Raw genomic sequence first — 16,612 nt, 5'->3', positions numbered from 1 at the left:
TTAGGAGTAGGAACTCGCGCCTCCCGTCGCCCCCTCCACCAGCGAGCGAGTCTAAATAAGTTAGGGAAGAAGTACCCTGTCCACCCCCCCCCCCCCATTTTACACAGCCTCTCTCCCTGGGAAGGTGCATTGGCAGCTATCAACAGATGGAAGGGCAGGGAGAGGGAGGAGACGCGAGAGAGAGAGAGAGAGAGAGAGAGAGAGAGAGAGAGAGAGAGAGAGAGAGAGAGAGAGAGAGAGAAGGAGGTCTTTATTACGCGCCGCACAATACCCAAAGCCCTGGGGGACCTCTTCCAGCTGGGCTCAAGAGGGCAAAGTCAGGCAGGAGAGCAACTCGGGAACTTTTCAAAAGAGCTTGAAAGAGCCACTGTGGAGTTCCCCACTTCTTTCCACCCTTTTGCTTTTTGAAAGGGAGGGCGGCATCGCTTGGGAAGCGAAGGTGGCTCTGATTTCATTTGGCAGCGCCTAGGATAGCGCGCATCGGGAGGCCAGCCTTTTTTGGAGGAAGGCTTCTTCTTCCTCCTCCTCCTCCTCCTCCTGCTACTGCTGGCGTGCTCCAAACTTGCCTGGATGGGGTCTGCCCGGTGGAAGAGGCTCTGCCTTTTGTTCCTGATAGGGATAACGTTCTCGGTCATCTTTTACGGGCACTACTACACCACGACGGATTCATCCAGGTAAGTCAGGAGGGCGGGGCGCGGTGGTGGTGGGGGAGAAATGTTCCCAAAAGCAGCGTCGCGGGAGAAAAACACAGCCCTGCCTAGCATGCTTTGGGAACAGCCGGCTGCTCAGAAATGAGGGGCATGCCTTGTGTGTTTGGGGAAAATGCGCAATCCCCAAAAAAATCAAAACCAGGGGAACCTGGCAATCGTGTTGGAAACAGAACAGGAAAGAGCGGTGTGCGCACCGCACTTTCCAAGCACATTCCAAGCGCGTTTTCTTTGCTCCCGAAAAAAAAAAAGAACCATGGGAACTGTAGTTTACATCTCGCAGGGCGATAGTTCCCAATACCCTTAAACAAGCTACAGTTCCCATTCTTCTTTGGGTTGGGGTGGGGAAAGAAATGTGCTTTTAAGGTATGGTGTGTGTACCCAGCCTCGGAATCGAAGACTCTTGCTCAATATTCTTTTGTTTGCGTGTGGTTTATTTTGATCCGATGGGGTTGCGACCCAAACCGCAGCTGTATCTAAAAACATCGTGCAAGTTCGTTTATTTTTAAAGCGAGGGGGAGTTTTAAACCTGGAAGAACCTCAAAGCTTGATTTCGGAGATGTGACTGCACATGTTGCTTTACAATGTTGCTTTACACACGCCCTCCGAGGCGCGGGCAGATATGTGTGCAGAAACAAAGCCCACAGCGACAACGCTCCTGGAGAGCGAGGAAGGGCAGGCAAGTGTTGGGAGAGAAGAAGGGTATTGTACTCCCAGCTCCCAAAAGGCTAGGAATAAAAAGCAGGCCAGGCATGCTAATTAAGTTCAGCGGAGTGAGTAATGCATGGGAAGCAGAGAGCTGAGGCTTCCAGACGCCTGTGCATTCAAGAGTTCCTAGCCATAAGGGCACATTCCCACACAGTGGGGCCAGGAAGACCAAGCAGGCGAATGCAGGGTTCTTAAGAGGGTGCCACTAGGTGGCTTCAGGTTTGAAGATGGGGTGCTGTGCATGGTTGCAGCGTGTCCTGTCTTGTTTGTTGACATGCAGCGTGCTGTTGTCCCCCCCACACACACACGGACAAGAGAGCAAAGTGCAGCTCAGATGTTCCCCTTCATTGAGCTGCTATGTCCCGTGATGAGTTGCAGATCCCAGGGAACATGTACTGCCCTTACCTTTGCTTAGGAGCCTTCCTTCTCTGCTCCTGGCAGACTAAAGCCCTGCATTTCTAAGCCAGTGAAGTTGTGTAATCTATTGTAAGAGCAGTGGTGTGAAAGTTGGAATAGACACGTACAGAGGGCTGGAACGATGTTACAGCAGCCTTTGTCAAGCTGGCGCCCTGCAGATGTTTTGGACCATAACTCTCCTCAGGCCCAGCCAGCTGGTGGGAGTTGTGGTTCAGAGCGTCTTCCTGGCGCCAGCTTGACGAAGCCTATGTTGTGAAGTGGCTGCAAGATGGTTCACCCACATTAAGTTCACTAAGCTTAAAGGACTTGCCCTACAGCTCATGGGCTCCTAGATACAGATGTCATCTGCTTTCATTATGGCTGAAGAGTTGGATGAGGGGCTCAGAAGGGATGATTCTCTCGGAACAGGTTGGGACCCAAAACTTAGATCGCAGATAACCGAAACCATTTGGCAAGCATCTAAAGAAAACTTGCTTTAGGCTCCACACTTCATTTCATCCTTAAGTTCAGCTTTTACTTTATACTGTCCACCCACCCATGTTTGAAAGGAGAAGGGTGAAGTTTCACATGGCACCCGCAACCACCCATAGATCTGAGTGCGAGACCCTCCCTCCTTTTTGTATTTTCACTTTGCATTCAATAGTTTTGAATGTAGCAGTATGTTCTATGAATTTCAGGTCTAGTTGTGTATCTTTTGGTTAGAATGACCATATGAAACACTTTATGGACTACCTGTGGTGTGGGGAATCTTTGGCTGTCTGGATGTTGCTGAACTACAACTCCCATCATTATTGCCATACTCTCTGGGGCTGATGGGAGTTGTAGTTCAACTACATCCAGAGGGCCAAAAGTTCCCCATACCAAATGTAGTCCATAAAGTGTTTTGTATACATCAATAATCTTTAAAGCTCTAGTGGGGTTGACCAGGACTATCTCCATGCTATATTTGCAGGAGGTGAGACATAGTGAATTCCTTAACTTCACCCAGCAGGTTCATAGTTTAGCTTTGAGTTAGGGGTGGCCAGCGCATAGGGGTTATTTTGAACAAATGTTTTCTCAGAATAAACTTATCAAGATAACTTTTTTAAAAATAAAAGAATGGAAATGGTTTACTGAATATTTACAGATACAGTGGTACATCGGGTTATGAACTTAATTGGTTCCGCAGGTCCGTTCTTAACCCGAAACCATTCCTAACCTGAGGTGTGCTTTCGCTAATGGGGCCTCCCACTGCCGCCGCGCCACTGGTGCGCAATTTCTGTTCTCATCCTGGGGCAATGTTCACAACCTGAGGTACTACTTCCAGGTTAGCGGAGTTTGTAACCCAAAGTGTTTGTAACCCAAAGTGTTTGTAACCCGAGGTACCACTGTACAGTGGAACCTTGTGTTAAGGACGGGATCTGTTCCGGAGACCCATCCGTAACATAGAACTGATGCGAGGTGAAGTGCTGCATCTACGCACATTCATGGTGCAATTTAGCACTTCTGCACATGCGCGAGCAGCAAAACCCAGAAGTACTTCCGGGTTGCTGCGCGACGCAACACGAAAACATGTAACCTGAAGCGGATGCAACATGAGGTATGACTGTAAATTGTAAACAGATAAGAACATTGGTGAAGGGACGCGGGTGGCACTGTGGGTTATACCACAGAGCCTAGGACTTGCCGATCAGAAGGTCAGTGGTTCGAATCCCCGCGACGGGGTGAGTTTCCATTGCTCGGTCCCTGCTCCTGCCAACCTAGCAGTTTGAAAGCATGTCAAAGTGCAAGTAGATAAATAGGTACCGCTCCGGCGGGAAGGTAAACGGCGTTTCCGTGCGCTGCTCTGGTTCGCCAGAAGCGGCTTAGTCATGCTAGCCACATGACCCGGAAGCTGTACACCGGCTCCCTTGGCCAGTAAAGGGAGATGAGCGCCGCAACCCCAGAGTCGGTCACGACTGGACCTAATGGTCAGGGGTCCCTTTACCTTTACCTAAGAACATTGGCAGGATTATTGTAATAACCAGCAGCTTCATAAAAGTATATATTTAAAGAAGATGAATAAATGCGCAAATTAAGTTAATTTGGATATGCAGAAGATATGCAAAACAGGGCTTTCCCCTTGCACCTCTAAATCTGTGGTGGCAGGTTGGGGGAATCCCCAGAGCAGGTCTAGAGCACTCCTGGGGGAAGGAGAGAGGGGAAAGGTCTTGTTGTATGAGCAGACCTTGTTCCATACACAGATACCCCACTTGGCTTTATGTTGAATGCCACCCACAGTTTGTGGTTTTAACTACAAAACAACCCTGAATCTGAATCTGTACTTCCCTGACCCCAATAGGTGGGTAGAAGTTACCGCTGGTAGTTGCTGGAGCCCCCAAAAGACAGCATCTTGCATGCTGGGCAGGTGGCTGAGCTAGGCCAGCAAAGGACCCACTGAGTCCTGAGCTGGCCCTCCGGAACTGGCGCTGCTGGGCCTCTTTGCTGAGCAAGCTTGGGACATGGCATAGGGAAAATGGGAATGCCTGTAAAAAAAGCACCCCTTTTCTTGCAGAGCAATCCAAACCTCTGATCACCTGTGCCGGAGGTGGGATTTGGATGGGGGTGGAGATGTCCCCTCCACGCAGCCTTAGCCACCTCTGCTGACCTCTGCTGATGGAGGAGCCTTAGCCCCCAATGTTTCAAGGCATACAATAGAAGGAGGGACATTCCTGAACTGAATGGGTCATGTTCAATGTACTGCTAAGTCGCAGAACAACTTTTGCTTGCACAGTGGCCAGGCGTGATGGCTCAGTTGACCGAGCACGAGACTCTTAATTTCAGGATCATGGGTTTGAGCCCATGTTGGGTGAGAGATTCCTGCACTGCAGGGGGTTGGACTAGATGACCCTCGTGATCCCTTCCAACTCTATGAGTCTATGGACTGGGCTACCCCCCTCCCCACTCCCGTTCCATCTAAATATGTTGTGGGGTTTCCTCCAATCCTCCAGAGCAGATTGGGAGATGGCATGGTGTGCACAGGGGGAGGAGGGGAGGGAAAGTCCCATCTTCCAATGAGGAAAAGTCATTCTGCTCACAAACTTGTTTAGTTGAATACTGCCCATTATCTCAAGAACTTGAAAGGCATTCCATATCCCAGCTACATATGGTTTAAGAGCTCTCTCTGCCCCCCTCCTCCTCCTCAGTTTTTCTGCTATGGCCCAACCTTCTCAGCATGACTAAGTTCACAGTGAAATGGACACATTTGTCTTTGTTGTAAAACAGAAAAGTTGTAACTTATAGGATTGCCATACGTCCAGATTTGGCCAGATATATCCAGAATACTGCAGTCAGCAGCATTGTCAAGCCGGAAATCGGCACTGACGTACTGGAAAATCCGGACATACGGCAGCCGATGTCGGCAGTGCCTTTTAAAAATAAAAACAGCATTTTTTTAAAAAGCAATTTTGCCCCAAAAGCTCAACCACTTTGGGCAAAACTTAAACAAGCTCAACAACTGTCTGGATTTTCACGGTTTGAAATATGGCAACCCTAAAGTTAGAGTTTGTGGGCAATTCTTTACTGTTCATGTCCTTCAGGGCAGCTCCTTGGAGTTTAGGAGGCATAATGGCCCAGCCTGTTTCCCAACCTCTTCCTTTCAATTGAGCAAACAACACATTTTGTCAGGTCTGTGAGGGTCGAAGTTCTGATATCTCTTATCCAACCTCCCCTCCCCACCACCCCACAACAATTCCAGTTGAAAGATGGATGACAATTGCCCCAGCATTTTTCAGAATGATAGGAGGTAATAACGTGTCCTATCTTTATTGAGATGGAAAGTTCAGTTTTTCATCTCAACTCGCTTATCAGAACTTTCCATTTCCCACACCATTGCCCTGCTGGTATACGTATAGTCTAGTTGCAAAATAAACATTTGGGTCTCATTGCTTCTTTTCCCCTCTCTTTCTTTTTATACATCAAAGTGACTTCCTCCTCACTGCATGTTTCCAGAGGGGCAGGATCTGGTAAATCTGCACCAGAGTTTTTCCTTACGAAGAAAGCAAATGGCAAGGAGCACTAGAGCAGTGGACTCGTAGTCTGGTGAACTGGGTTCGCTTCCCCACTCCTCCACATGCAGCTGCTGGGTGACCTTGGGCCAGTCACACTTCTCTGAAGTCTCTCAGCCTCACTCACCTCACAGAGTGTTTGTTGTGGGGGAGGAAGGGAAAAGAGATTGTTAGCCGCTTTGAGACTTCTTAGGGCAGTGATAAAGCGGGATATCAAATCCAAATTGACCCCCATTTCTAGGCCAACTAAATGCTCCTAATGAAAACTAGAGCACAGGGAAACACAGCCTTTGGAGGCTGGGATTTGTATCAGATGAGCTGTGGAGGGGAAGGTCCCTTTCTCTGCTCCAGCCTCTAGCTGGTGTTCACCTGTAGAGTTAATAATAATAATAATAATAATAATAATAGTAAATTTTATTTATACCCCGCCCTCCCCAGCCAAGACCGAGCTCAGGGCGGCTAACACCAAATATAAAAACAATTGACTGAAATACAGCTTAAAAAACAAGACTAAAATACAACATTAAAACATTAAAATGCAGCCTCATGGAGTTACATGCACATTTGCCTGTATATGGAACCTCACAGGAGTCTCTTCTCATCCTAAAATTATATGAGTCCATGAGAAAGAAGCTGGTGGGTGGGATGAGAGAGATATACTATTTTCAGCAGGGAAATGGCCGGTGGGGAAAGGATTAAGCAGCCTCCTGTAATGGTTCTAAGGGGTTGCTCGTGCGTAAGCAGATGCCTATCTCCCTGGCTGGGTGCAAACACCTGGCTGGGCTGCCAAAGTGAACCTCCTCTGTCCGGACAGCCACTCACCCGTGGCTGACTCAGTCACTGGCAGAATCCGTGAGTGGGCGTTTCTTAAACTTCTTCCAGCAAAGAAGCTCTTTGACGCCTAGTCTCCGCCTACCCTCTCTGCACGAAAGTCTTCTGCGCAGGGAGGGCGTGGGCAACGGAGGACCTCTACTCCCCCCGCTGGTCCCCGGCAAGGAGTCATGGGACTGCCTCGCCACTTCCCCCACCTGCCCCCCTTCTCCACTGGTGCTACGCTGATTCTCTTCCCCAGAAGATGGGCTGCTTCTTCTGATCCCTGGACGCTCTCTGGAATCCCTCTGGCTTTTGCGCTCTCCCTCCAGTACTGATGGCAGTTCCCTGACACCTCCCCCCCCCCAGTTATTTGTCAGAAAGAAAGATTTATTAAACACATTTGTCTGTAACGTCTACTGTGCTCCTAATAGCAATAAATTGTAGGTGGAAGCTCCTTTCTCTGGATGAAGCAATGGCTTCAGAGGCACAAGGCCTTAGGGGAGAAGACCGGAGGAAATAAAGACTTCCTTTGATGATGCTTCGTAACAGCCATCTTGCTCCCTTGTAGACCTAGCTAACATTCTACTTAACCCAAAATAACACTTGCTGTGCTTTTGGACAATGATAATTTTCCCCAGACACTGGGTCATATTTGAGGAACTGTGTAAGAGCTGCGCCACATTTAGGGCGGTGTGGATTTCTCCCCTGCAGAAGGTGCTGAACCAAAGGGGAGCAAAATAATAATAATAACAATAATGATAATAATAATAATGATAATAATAATGATGATAATAATGATAATAATGATAATAATGATAATAATGATAATAATAATAATAATAACCTATATTAATACGGGAACCTACTGAAAAGATCCATACCAAAAGGAATTATTGTAAAAATAAGAAATATTAAAGTAGGGGGCAAATTTTGTCCTTGCTCAGGGCACCAAGTTATCAAAGTCCACCCCTGGCGACAGCTGCCCTCATCACTCAGCCATTCCTGGGACTATGCTCCAGAAGCTGAAATCAGGTCAGATCCTTTGAATATCTGCTAAATAAGACCACCATTTTTTGCTGTGTTTCCTGATGCTGACTGTCCGGTACCTTGGACAAACTTGGTTCACAAACTTGGTTCCCAGACTTGGGTCTCCAGCTGTTTTTGGACTACAACTCCCACCATTCCTAGCTGGCAGGACCTCTGGTCAGGGATGATGGAAATTGTAGTCCAAAAGTGGCTGGAGACCCAAGTTTGGGGAACCTTGGTCTAAATAGAGCACCACAACATTTGGCAAGGAGCCTATCTGTGGCTGCCCCCCAAAAGATCTCAAAACACAGCTCAAAACCAACTGATTTAGATGCCTCTAGCTTCCACTTCTTCCTTTTATTTGCTGATTCCAGTCCTTGCAGGATTCCCTGCTTTGCATACAGATCACCCAGTATCTCCACAGGCAGTGCCTAGAAATCAGGATGTAATTTCTAGGTTCCTTGCCTGATACATTTAATTAGACTACTATTCCTAACCCTCCCTAGGTCTAACATGTGGCTCCTAATCCTGTTTTCTTCTGTCAGACAAAAACATTGACTGTTGTTGGCGCAAGTCTTTCACACAAATGACCCGGCCGAGACCTGCCCTTATTGCTTTGTAATTCAAGGAACTATGGTAACTGTGAACTGCCACTGAGGTAACCACAACAAAACTTCAATTGCCCTACACATTAGCCACTTATTCAGAGTTTTGCAATTGAGTCAATTGCGTGCTTTTAACAAGTTTACTGATTAAAACGGAATTACATGGTGTCATAATAAAAGTAGAATGTGGAGGGTAATTGAGGCAATAGTTTTAACACAAATAATTTATTTCTGGTAAAGCCAACGTCGAATCTGACCTCAAGGCAACACACTTGGTCAGGGAAGATCTATATCAAATTGGATGGAGATGCCAGAAGGCTGCGAGCTTTTAGCATATGGTGATTAATATGCTTAAAGATGCATTTCAGATGGACACTTTGCTTTGTTCATTTAATTATGTAAAATATAGCACCCTAACGACCTACCAAGTGCGGGTATGATGCATTCCTATGGTCATGATAGGATATGCTAAAAACTAAGGGGAAAGTGCAAGACCAAGTAAAACAGACCTGATAAGGAAGTTATAGGAGCAGGTTGGGATTATAAAATGAACAACCATGTTGAGAAAGCAAGAAAACTAAGGAATGTTTAAATTGTTGGAGTCCAGTGTGTGTGTGTAGTTACAGATTAAGGACCATGGGGTTGATTTGATGATGTAGCTGCTCCATAAGAATTTAAGAAATTAATTAAATCAATTTAATTAATCCATAATCTGGAAGTCAAGCAATATAATAGCTTTACCTTTCTTACCCTTGTAATAATAAATGCATTAATGCAGTGGATTTGTATCTCATTTTCTAAATGTGAAAATGCTGTTGCTGTTTTTAATTTTAAGAAAACAGATGTAGGTTAGCTATAACAATACCCACACCAGTAGACATTCTTTCCTGGCAACGTCTCGAGGGAAAATCTGATTGATGCTTTGGCTCTCATTGGGTTTAACGTCCGAAAGAAGCTTGCAGGGGAGGTGATGGGGAAGAAAGACATGTCTGAGTGAGACAGATTTGTTAGAAGTCATTTTCGCAAGGCTAAATCCAAATACATGTTTCCATAAGTTGTATAGACTTCTGCTGCAGGTCCCTTTAGATCAGGGGTGAACAGTTCTGAGAACCACATTGGCAACATACAATATCCAGGTGCCGGCATCTAATTAGTATATTTGAGCAAATTGTAATTAACAGGTTTTGCACATCATTTGCATAAAGCCGGTGCCTGCCAAGTTGTAACAGATGGACATATTGTGTTTATTTTTGTGATATCTGAAATCATTAACTCCAAATGTGAACGTATCCTCTGCTTAGTGCCGGAGACAATTCTGGGTGGCATCTCCCTTGTAGCCTTGTCACTACTTTGGGTGACCTTTCGTATTCATGAGCTAGAATAGGCAAACCATAGGTTCAGACTGGGACACTCAGGATAGCTCAGTGTAGCAGACCCTCCAAGTTCCCCTATTTTCCAGAGACAGTCCCAGATTTACAGACGTCATCCTGGTTTCTGATTTGATCCCGGAATGTCCCTCTTTTCCTTTGGATGTCCCTATTTTCATTGGAGAAATGTTGGCGGGTATGGAGTTATCCAACCCCTGAGCTATCTTGTAGCACCCTGCTTGTGGTTAACGCTTAGCTGGAATGAAATATTCAATGCAGCAATAGAGAAATTAAAATAATAATTTATTTGTCAGACAAATAAATATGAGGCACAGTGGTATATGGTTACCAAGCTCTGGCCTGCCCTCCTGCCATTCTGGCCAGCACTTATATTTCCTTAATCCAGCCCCCTTGCTCCTCCTGTGGCTGCCTCTGTCCAATCAGCCTGGTTGAAATTCCTATTGGCTGTTTGCTAGAACCAATCACAAAAGATACACCCATTTCCTTCTGTCCTTTTATGGGAAACAAAAAGCTATATATTCTTCTATCTATAAATGACAAATAAGTAGTAATATATCTTACATGTGTCTCAACAAGGAACCTTAATTACCAGCTCACCTCGCCCTATTGCCCTCCAAAACAGATGGTTAATCTTAAATTTTTATCTTAAACAGATGTCAAGGATCATCATTGAAAGATCTCCTTCTCTTGAAGGTCTTTTAAACAAAGGCCTGACAACCAGTGCTCTAATGATGTTTCCTGCTTGGCAGGGGGGGCTGGTGGCTGATGGCCCCTGTGATCTCTTCCAACTATATGAAATAAGAATCTAGCATAAGGATTTAACATTTCTTAGCTTCTAATTCCTTTGCATAATTACATTTAAGCCAAAATATTTTTAATACATAACATAGATAGCTTTTTAGAAGAATAAACCTTTTCAAAGTAAGGAACAGTTTCCAGCCTCAAAAATAGAAAGAAAGAAAACCTATCTTCTCCAGCCAAGCCAGTTGCCTTTTTCACTGCTCTTGACCTTTGAACCTTAGGAAAATATGGCTCAAGTTTAATGGGAGGCACATGGTTTTATTTTACTATTTACCCACTCTTAATTATGTTTATCTCTTTTTTTATCTTCTGTAATATGTAGGGTCAGTGTAACCTTGGCTGTCAGCCTGTAATTCCCTTTTTACGACTTTGAGAATTGTTTTCTGCTATAAATCAGGGGGCCCCCTTGTCTAGGAGGAAAAACATTTTGCCAAGGTTCTTAGGCAGCTGCTCTTCTGCCTGGCATGAACATTTGAAAATCTTTAAGCTCATTTTAAGATACAGGCCCTGATCAAGCCTCAATAAAAATGCAGGCTTATGATTAGATGCCTCAATCTGAAGGCAGCTCTGTATGGAGAAGTTCTTTAATGTTTAATGTTTTATTATGTTTTTATATACAGTGGTGCCTCGCAAGACGAAAAGAATCCGTTCCATGATTCTCTTCGTCTAGCGGTTTTTTCGTCTTGTGAAGCAAGCCCATTGACGGCTTAGCGGATTAGCGCTATTAGCGGCTTAGTGGCTTTTAGCGGCTTAGCGGATAAGTGGATAAGCGGCTTAGCGGCTTAGAAAAAGGGGGGGAAGGGAAAAAAAAACCCGCAGGAACTCGCAAGACATTTTCATCTTGCAAAGCAAGCCTATAGGAAATTCGTTTTGCGAAGCACCTCCAAAACGGAAAACTCTTTCGTCTAGCGAGTTTTCCGTCTTGCGAGGCATTCGTCTTGCGGGGCACCACTGTATGTTGGAAGCCGCCCAGAGTGGCTGGGGCAACCCAGTCAGATGAGCTGTGTATAAATAGATTAATAATAATAATAATAATAATAATAATAATAATAGAATAGTATAAGTAAAGGGACCTATGACCATTAGGTCCAGTCGCAGATGACTCTGGGATTGCGGCGCTCATCTCGCTTTACTGGCCAAGGGAGCCGGCGTATAGCTTCCGCGTCATGTGGCCAGCATGACTGGCGAAACCAGAGCAGTGAACGGAAACACCATTTACCTTCCCGCCGGAGTGGTACCTATTTATCTACTTGCACTTTGATGGGCTTTCTAACTGCTAGGTTGGCAGGAGCAGGGACCGAGCAATGGGAGCTTACCCTGTCATGGGGATTCGAACCGCCCACCTTCTGATCGGCAAGCCCTAGGCTCTATCGTTTAGACCACAGCGCCACCCACATCGCTTAAATAATAGAATAGGTTGGCCACCCCTGGTCTAGGCATGTAAGAAAGATGTCCAAAAGAGCTGCCTACCATGCAGCAGAGTCCTAGAAGAAAAGGTTGCATACGTACGAAGCCACTGTTTTTAGAAATCATTGGGTAAACCACTCAGAATATCCTACTCCTCCAGGCTTCATAAGCAAACTCGTAACTCTTATGCTGATGTTTCTGCCTCCTGCATGAGGTTCCCTTCTTAATGTTTCTCCTTTCTGTCCCCACCAGTAGCTTAGGCAGAGCCTCACATTTGCCCCTGTTGCCATTGTTTGCACTGGCTGTATGAATAATCCTTTCACAAGCAGAACAGTAGCAGAACAAAAACCAGACATTCATAGAAATACATATGTTGCAAAACACATAAGTGTGCAGGTTGAGAAGGGTTGTGCATACTGGTTATTGAGGATTCAAATGTTCATCCGAACAGCTCGAGGTAGCATATACGGTAAGTTTCTCCCCTTCCTCTTTTTATCCTCGCAACAGCCCTGTGAGGTAGGTTAGGCCAAGAGAAAGTTACTGGCCCAAGGTCACTTTAGTGAGCTTTAGGGCTGAGTGGAGATTTGAACCCAGATTCTGGACTTGTACCCCAGAGCAAAAACAAACAGGGCTGCTCCAGTTCACAGATAAGTTTAAACCACCCCTTTTGCTTTGAAAAAGTCTCCGGTCTATATTTCTGAGCATGTGGAGACTGATTCCTCTGAGGGGGGATGTTTTGGAATCCATTCCAATAGTTGCAGTTCAAGGGGTTGACCTTCTGGCCAGGGCCAGTCTGAAGGAGCAGAAAGAGAGACAAGGAAACCTTTGTGACACCCAAATGGTGATTTTCACACAGAGGAGCGAGCAGATCGTGTTTCTTCAGTTCTGCATGTGCGTAGCCTGTGGCAGACATTCCCCTGAAGCCTGTTGTGAGAAAGGTTATTGGTGGCCTTCCTGGAAAGGCTTGTTGTGCAAAGGGCAGGAGTCCTTTCATTAAGGCCAAGCCACAGACCTGTCCATCTAGATGGACGGGGTTGTAAATCCATCAAGCCCCATTGACTTCAGTTGTGGGGGGAAATGGCTTGAATTCTTAATGCCTATGCATCCAGGTCATCAGAGGAAGTCTGTTTCACCTGCAGGAAAAGTACAGTGGCTGTATGTCCAAAAGAAATGACCTTCACTGGGTTGGCACCTGGATGCCAACAGTTTATTATTTTCGGTGCCAGGTTGCAACTTTATTATTTACCCAAAACACACACACACACACTGGTTGGATAGTTATATTCCTCTTCATTTTATTGCATTATTTATTTTTGTAATTCTACGTTTCTTTTTATATACAGCCCTAAAATCCATTTTTGGAGAAGGGGCAGCTGAGGGATAGCTCAATTGGCAAAACACAAGACTGTTAATCTTAGGGTTGTGGGTTCGAGTCCCGCACCAGGTGGAAGATTTCTGCATTGCAGGGGGTTGGACTAGATGATCGTTGTGGTCCCTTGAAATTATTTTGCCATGCTCCTCAATGCCTGATGGTTGTGGGAGCTCTGGTCTACACAAACACCTACACACAGAGAGCCAATCCATTCATTTTGCCGGAGGGAGAGAATCTGTGCTTCCATTCTTTGTACATGGAGGTTGGCTGTCTCTGTTGCAATGAACAAGGCAGTCTGTGCTTGGAGCTTCATTTGCACATTGCAGTGGATGTGGCAGCTCCAGATTACTGCAAGGGAGTACATGCCTGTCTTCCAGTTGTGCCCATGTTTAGTTTCGATGGGCTCTGTTAAAGAGGAAGCAGGTGTTAACTAGGCAGAGCCGCATTAAAACTCAACCCTAAAGCCAGTTCAGGTTTGGGGCGACGCCTTGCAGAAAGTTCAAGCCAGGATGGCGAGTATACTATCAGCAAGAGCTCATATTTCAGTAAATGCCTCTTCAACAACATGTGCCTTGTCTAATCCACAATAAAGCATTTTTCATAGATACACGATGGTGATATTGATTTCCCCACCCACCTGAACTTGGGCAGGCTGCTGTGAGAGTTGCTTTGAAGTCAACCTTCTGTTTCCCAATGAATGGGCCTCTTTCTTTTTCTTCCAAGATGACCCACCTAGCATGTAGGGAGGTGGAGCTGTTGACTGAGAAGGGCTTAGCCAAGTTGCCTGACCTCAGGTTTACCAGTGGCTGGGTAAGATCCAAGACAAAACAGGCATCTGGAAAAGAAGAAGTAGGAACAAAATAGCTAGGGGTTGTGTGGCTGCAACCCACGTTTATTTGTGCGTTAGCCCAGTTGAATACGGGACGCAGGTGGCGCTGTGGGTTAAAGCCTCAGCGCCTAGGGCTTGCCGATCGAAAGGTCGGCGGTTCGAATCCCTGCGGCGGGGTGCGCTCCCGCTGCTCGGTCCCAGCGCCTGCCAACCTAGCAGTTCGAAAGCACCTCCGGGTGCAAGTAGATAAATAGGGACCGCTTACCAGCGGGAAGGTAAATGGCGTTTCCGTGTGCGGCTCTGGCTCTGGCTCTGGCTCTGGCCAGAGCAGCGATGTCACGCTGGCCACGTGACCCGGAAGTGTCTCCGGACAGCGCTGGCCCCTGGCCTCTTAAGTGAGATGGGCGCACAACCCCAGAGTCTGTCAAGACTGGCCCGTACGGGCAGGGGTACCTTTACCTTTACCTTTACCAGTTGAATACAGTAGGATTTACTTCTGAGTAGGGATGGGGGAGAAGTTGATACGAATGACCCAAGTCACACTTCCGGCACTAATAAGATACCCTTCAGAATTCTCACTTCCCCAAATTTTGTGCTGCAGTTATCCAATGAAAAAGTGTGCACAACTATATGGAAATAGTATGCAAAGCAACATAGTTGGGGAAATTCCTTGCAAAAACGATATTGGACAAAATTGCACACAAAGATCGAAAGAAATGTGTGTGAACTGTGAATCTTCATGTGGACTTTTTCAAGGGAAAATGGCAAATGGATGTGAAAATGAAATGAACTGAACTTAAGTTTGGGAAAAATGAGAATCTGAAACTGACAGATTTGTCTGTCCTTCTGAATAAGAAGTGTCAGTTGTTATTGTCTATGTTTGTACAGTACTTTAATTGAGTTAGACTGGGAGACCCATGTCTCAGAAACAATTTTATAATAATATTTATGTAGAGTTTCAGGTTGTATACACACCATACATTTAAAGCACCGTCCCTGCCCCTAAAAAAAATGTACTGGGAACTGTATCTCTCACAGTGCTGCATTTTCCAGTAACCTTTAAATCGATGGTGTGTATGCAGGCTCAAAATGCTTCCTGTTCATTCATTGTACTTTTTACAATAACTCTGTAACAATAATAATAATAATAATAATAATAATAATAATAATAATAATTTATTATTTGTACCCCGCCCATCTGGCTGGGTTTCCCCAGCCACTCTGGGCGGCTTCCAACAAAGATGAAAAGTACACTAAAACTACTTGCTCCTTCTTTAAGTACAGTAAAATAATGGTTTTCACATGCAGATATGCTGATTTGTCCAGACCTACGGCATGATCCAGTGATACTTGAACACATTTGACAATCAATTTGTTTCACTATAGGAGTGAAGCACATGCTTAAATCTCACCAACCTAGAGGTGAAAACAAATCCTAGTTTGGTGTAGTGCTTAATAGTGGTAGACTCATAATCTGGTGAACCGGGTTCGTGTCTCCGCTCCTCCACATGCAGCTGCTGGGTGACCTTGGGCCAGTCACGCTTCTTTGAAGTCTCTCAGCCCCACTCACCTCACAGAGTGTTTGTTGTGGGGGAGGAAGGGAAAGGAGAATGTTAGCCGCTTTGAGACTCCTTAGGGTAGTGATAAAGCGGGATATCAAATCCAAACTCCTCCTCCTCCTCCTCCTCTTCTTCTTCTTCTTCTTCTTCTTCTTCTTCTTCTTCTTTGCATGCTTACTCAGCAGAAAGGCCTACTGCATTCAATGGGACTTTCTCCCAGGTAAGTGTGCAAGGATTGCTACCTTAAATATGCAAACAACAACAACAATGAAGGGTCCTGTGACACTTTAAAGATTAAAAAATTAGCATGAACTTGTGTGGACTAGAGGCCACATCATCAGATGCAGGAATGGTAATATTAATCTTCAATTGCAGGTATGTATACACATGCAAGGGGACGCAGGTGGCGCTGTGGTCTAAACCACGGAGCTTCTTGGGCTTGCCAATCAGAAGGTCGGCGGTTCGAATCCCCACGACGGGGTGAGCTCCTGTTGCTCGGTCCCAGCTCCTGCCAACCTAGCAGTTCAAAAGCACGTCAAAGTGCAAGTAGATAAATAGGTACCGCTCCGGTGGGAAGGTAAACAGCGTTTCTGTGTGCTGCTCTGGCTCGCCAGAAGCGACTTAGTCATGCTGGCCACGTGATCTGGAAGCTGTCTGCGGACAAACGTAGGCTCTTTGACCACTAAAGTGAGATGAGCACTGCAACTGGACTTAGCTGTCAGGGGTCCTTTTTATACACATGCAAAGTGCATAGACATTGGAAGCAATGAGATGCAACAAGTACAGATAACTCCCAAGAGACTGTGATCTACTCCCAGTATAAAAAAAGGCAGTGTTCTACCCATTGCCATTGCCTAGAGTTGTTGAGCTTATTTTGGGGGGAGTGCCCAAAGTTGTTGAGCTATTTTTTTGGGGGGGAGTGCCCAAAATTGTTGAGCTTCTTTTAGAGGGGAGT

General features: G+C 45.8%; 1 protein-coding gene across 1 annotated transcript in view; it reads left to right on the top strand.

The window, feature by feature from the left end:
* The first annotated feature begins 200 nt into the window (after positions 1–200).
* Positions 201–16,612, top strand: part of ST6GALNAC2 (ST6 N-acetylgalactosaminide alpha-2,6-sialyltransferase 2) — a 35,816-nt gene continuing 19,404 nt past the window's right edge. The window contains exon 1 of the mRNA XM_079966152.1: positions 201–674. Within this exon, the coding sequence (XP_079822278.1) occupies positions 571–674 (104 nt within the window). The 5' untranslated portion in view covers positions 201–570. The remainder of the gene's footprint in view (positions 675–16,612) is intronic.

This window comes from Podarcis cretensis (genome assembly GCF_951804945.1).
Source record: "Podarcis cretensis genome assembly, chromosome: 2".
NCBI classification, from domain to species: domain Eukaryota; kingdom Metazoa; phylum Chordata; class Lepidosauria; order Squamata; family Lacertidae; genus Podarcis; species Podarcis cretensis.
The sequence above is the reverse complement of the archived record's forward strand: the minus strand, read 5'-3'. Positions and strand labels throughout refer to the sequence as shown.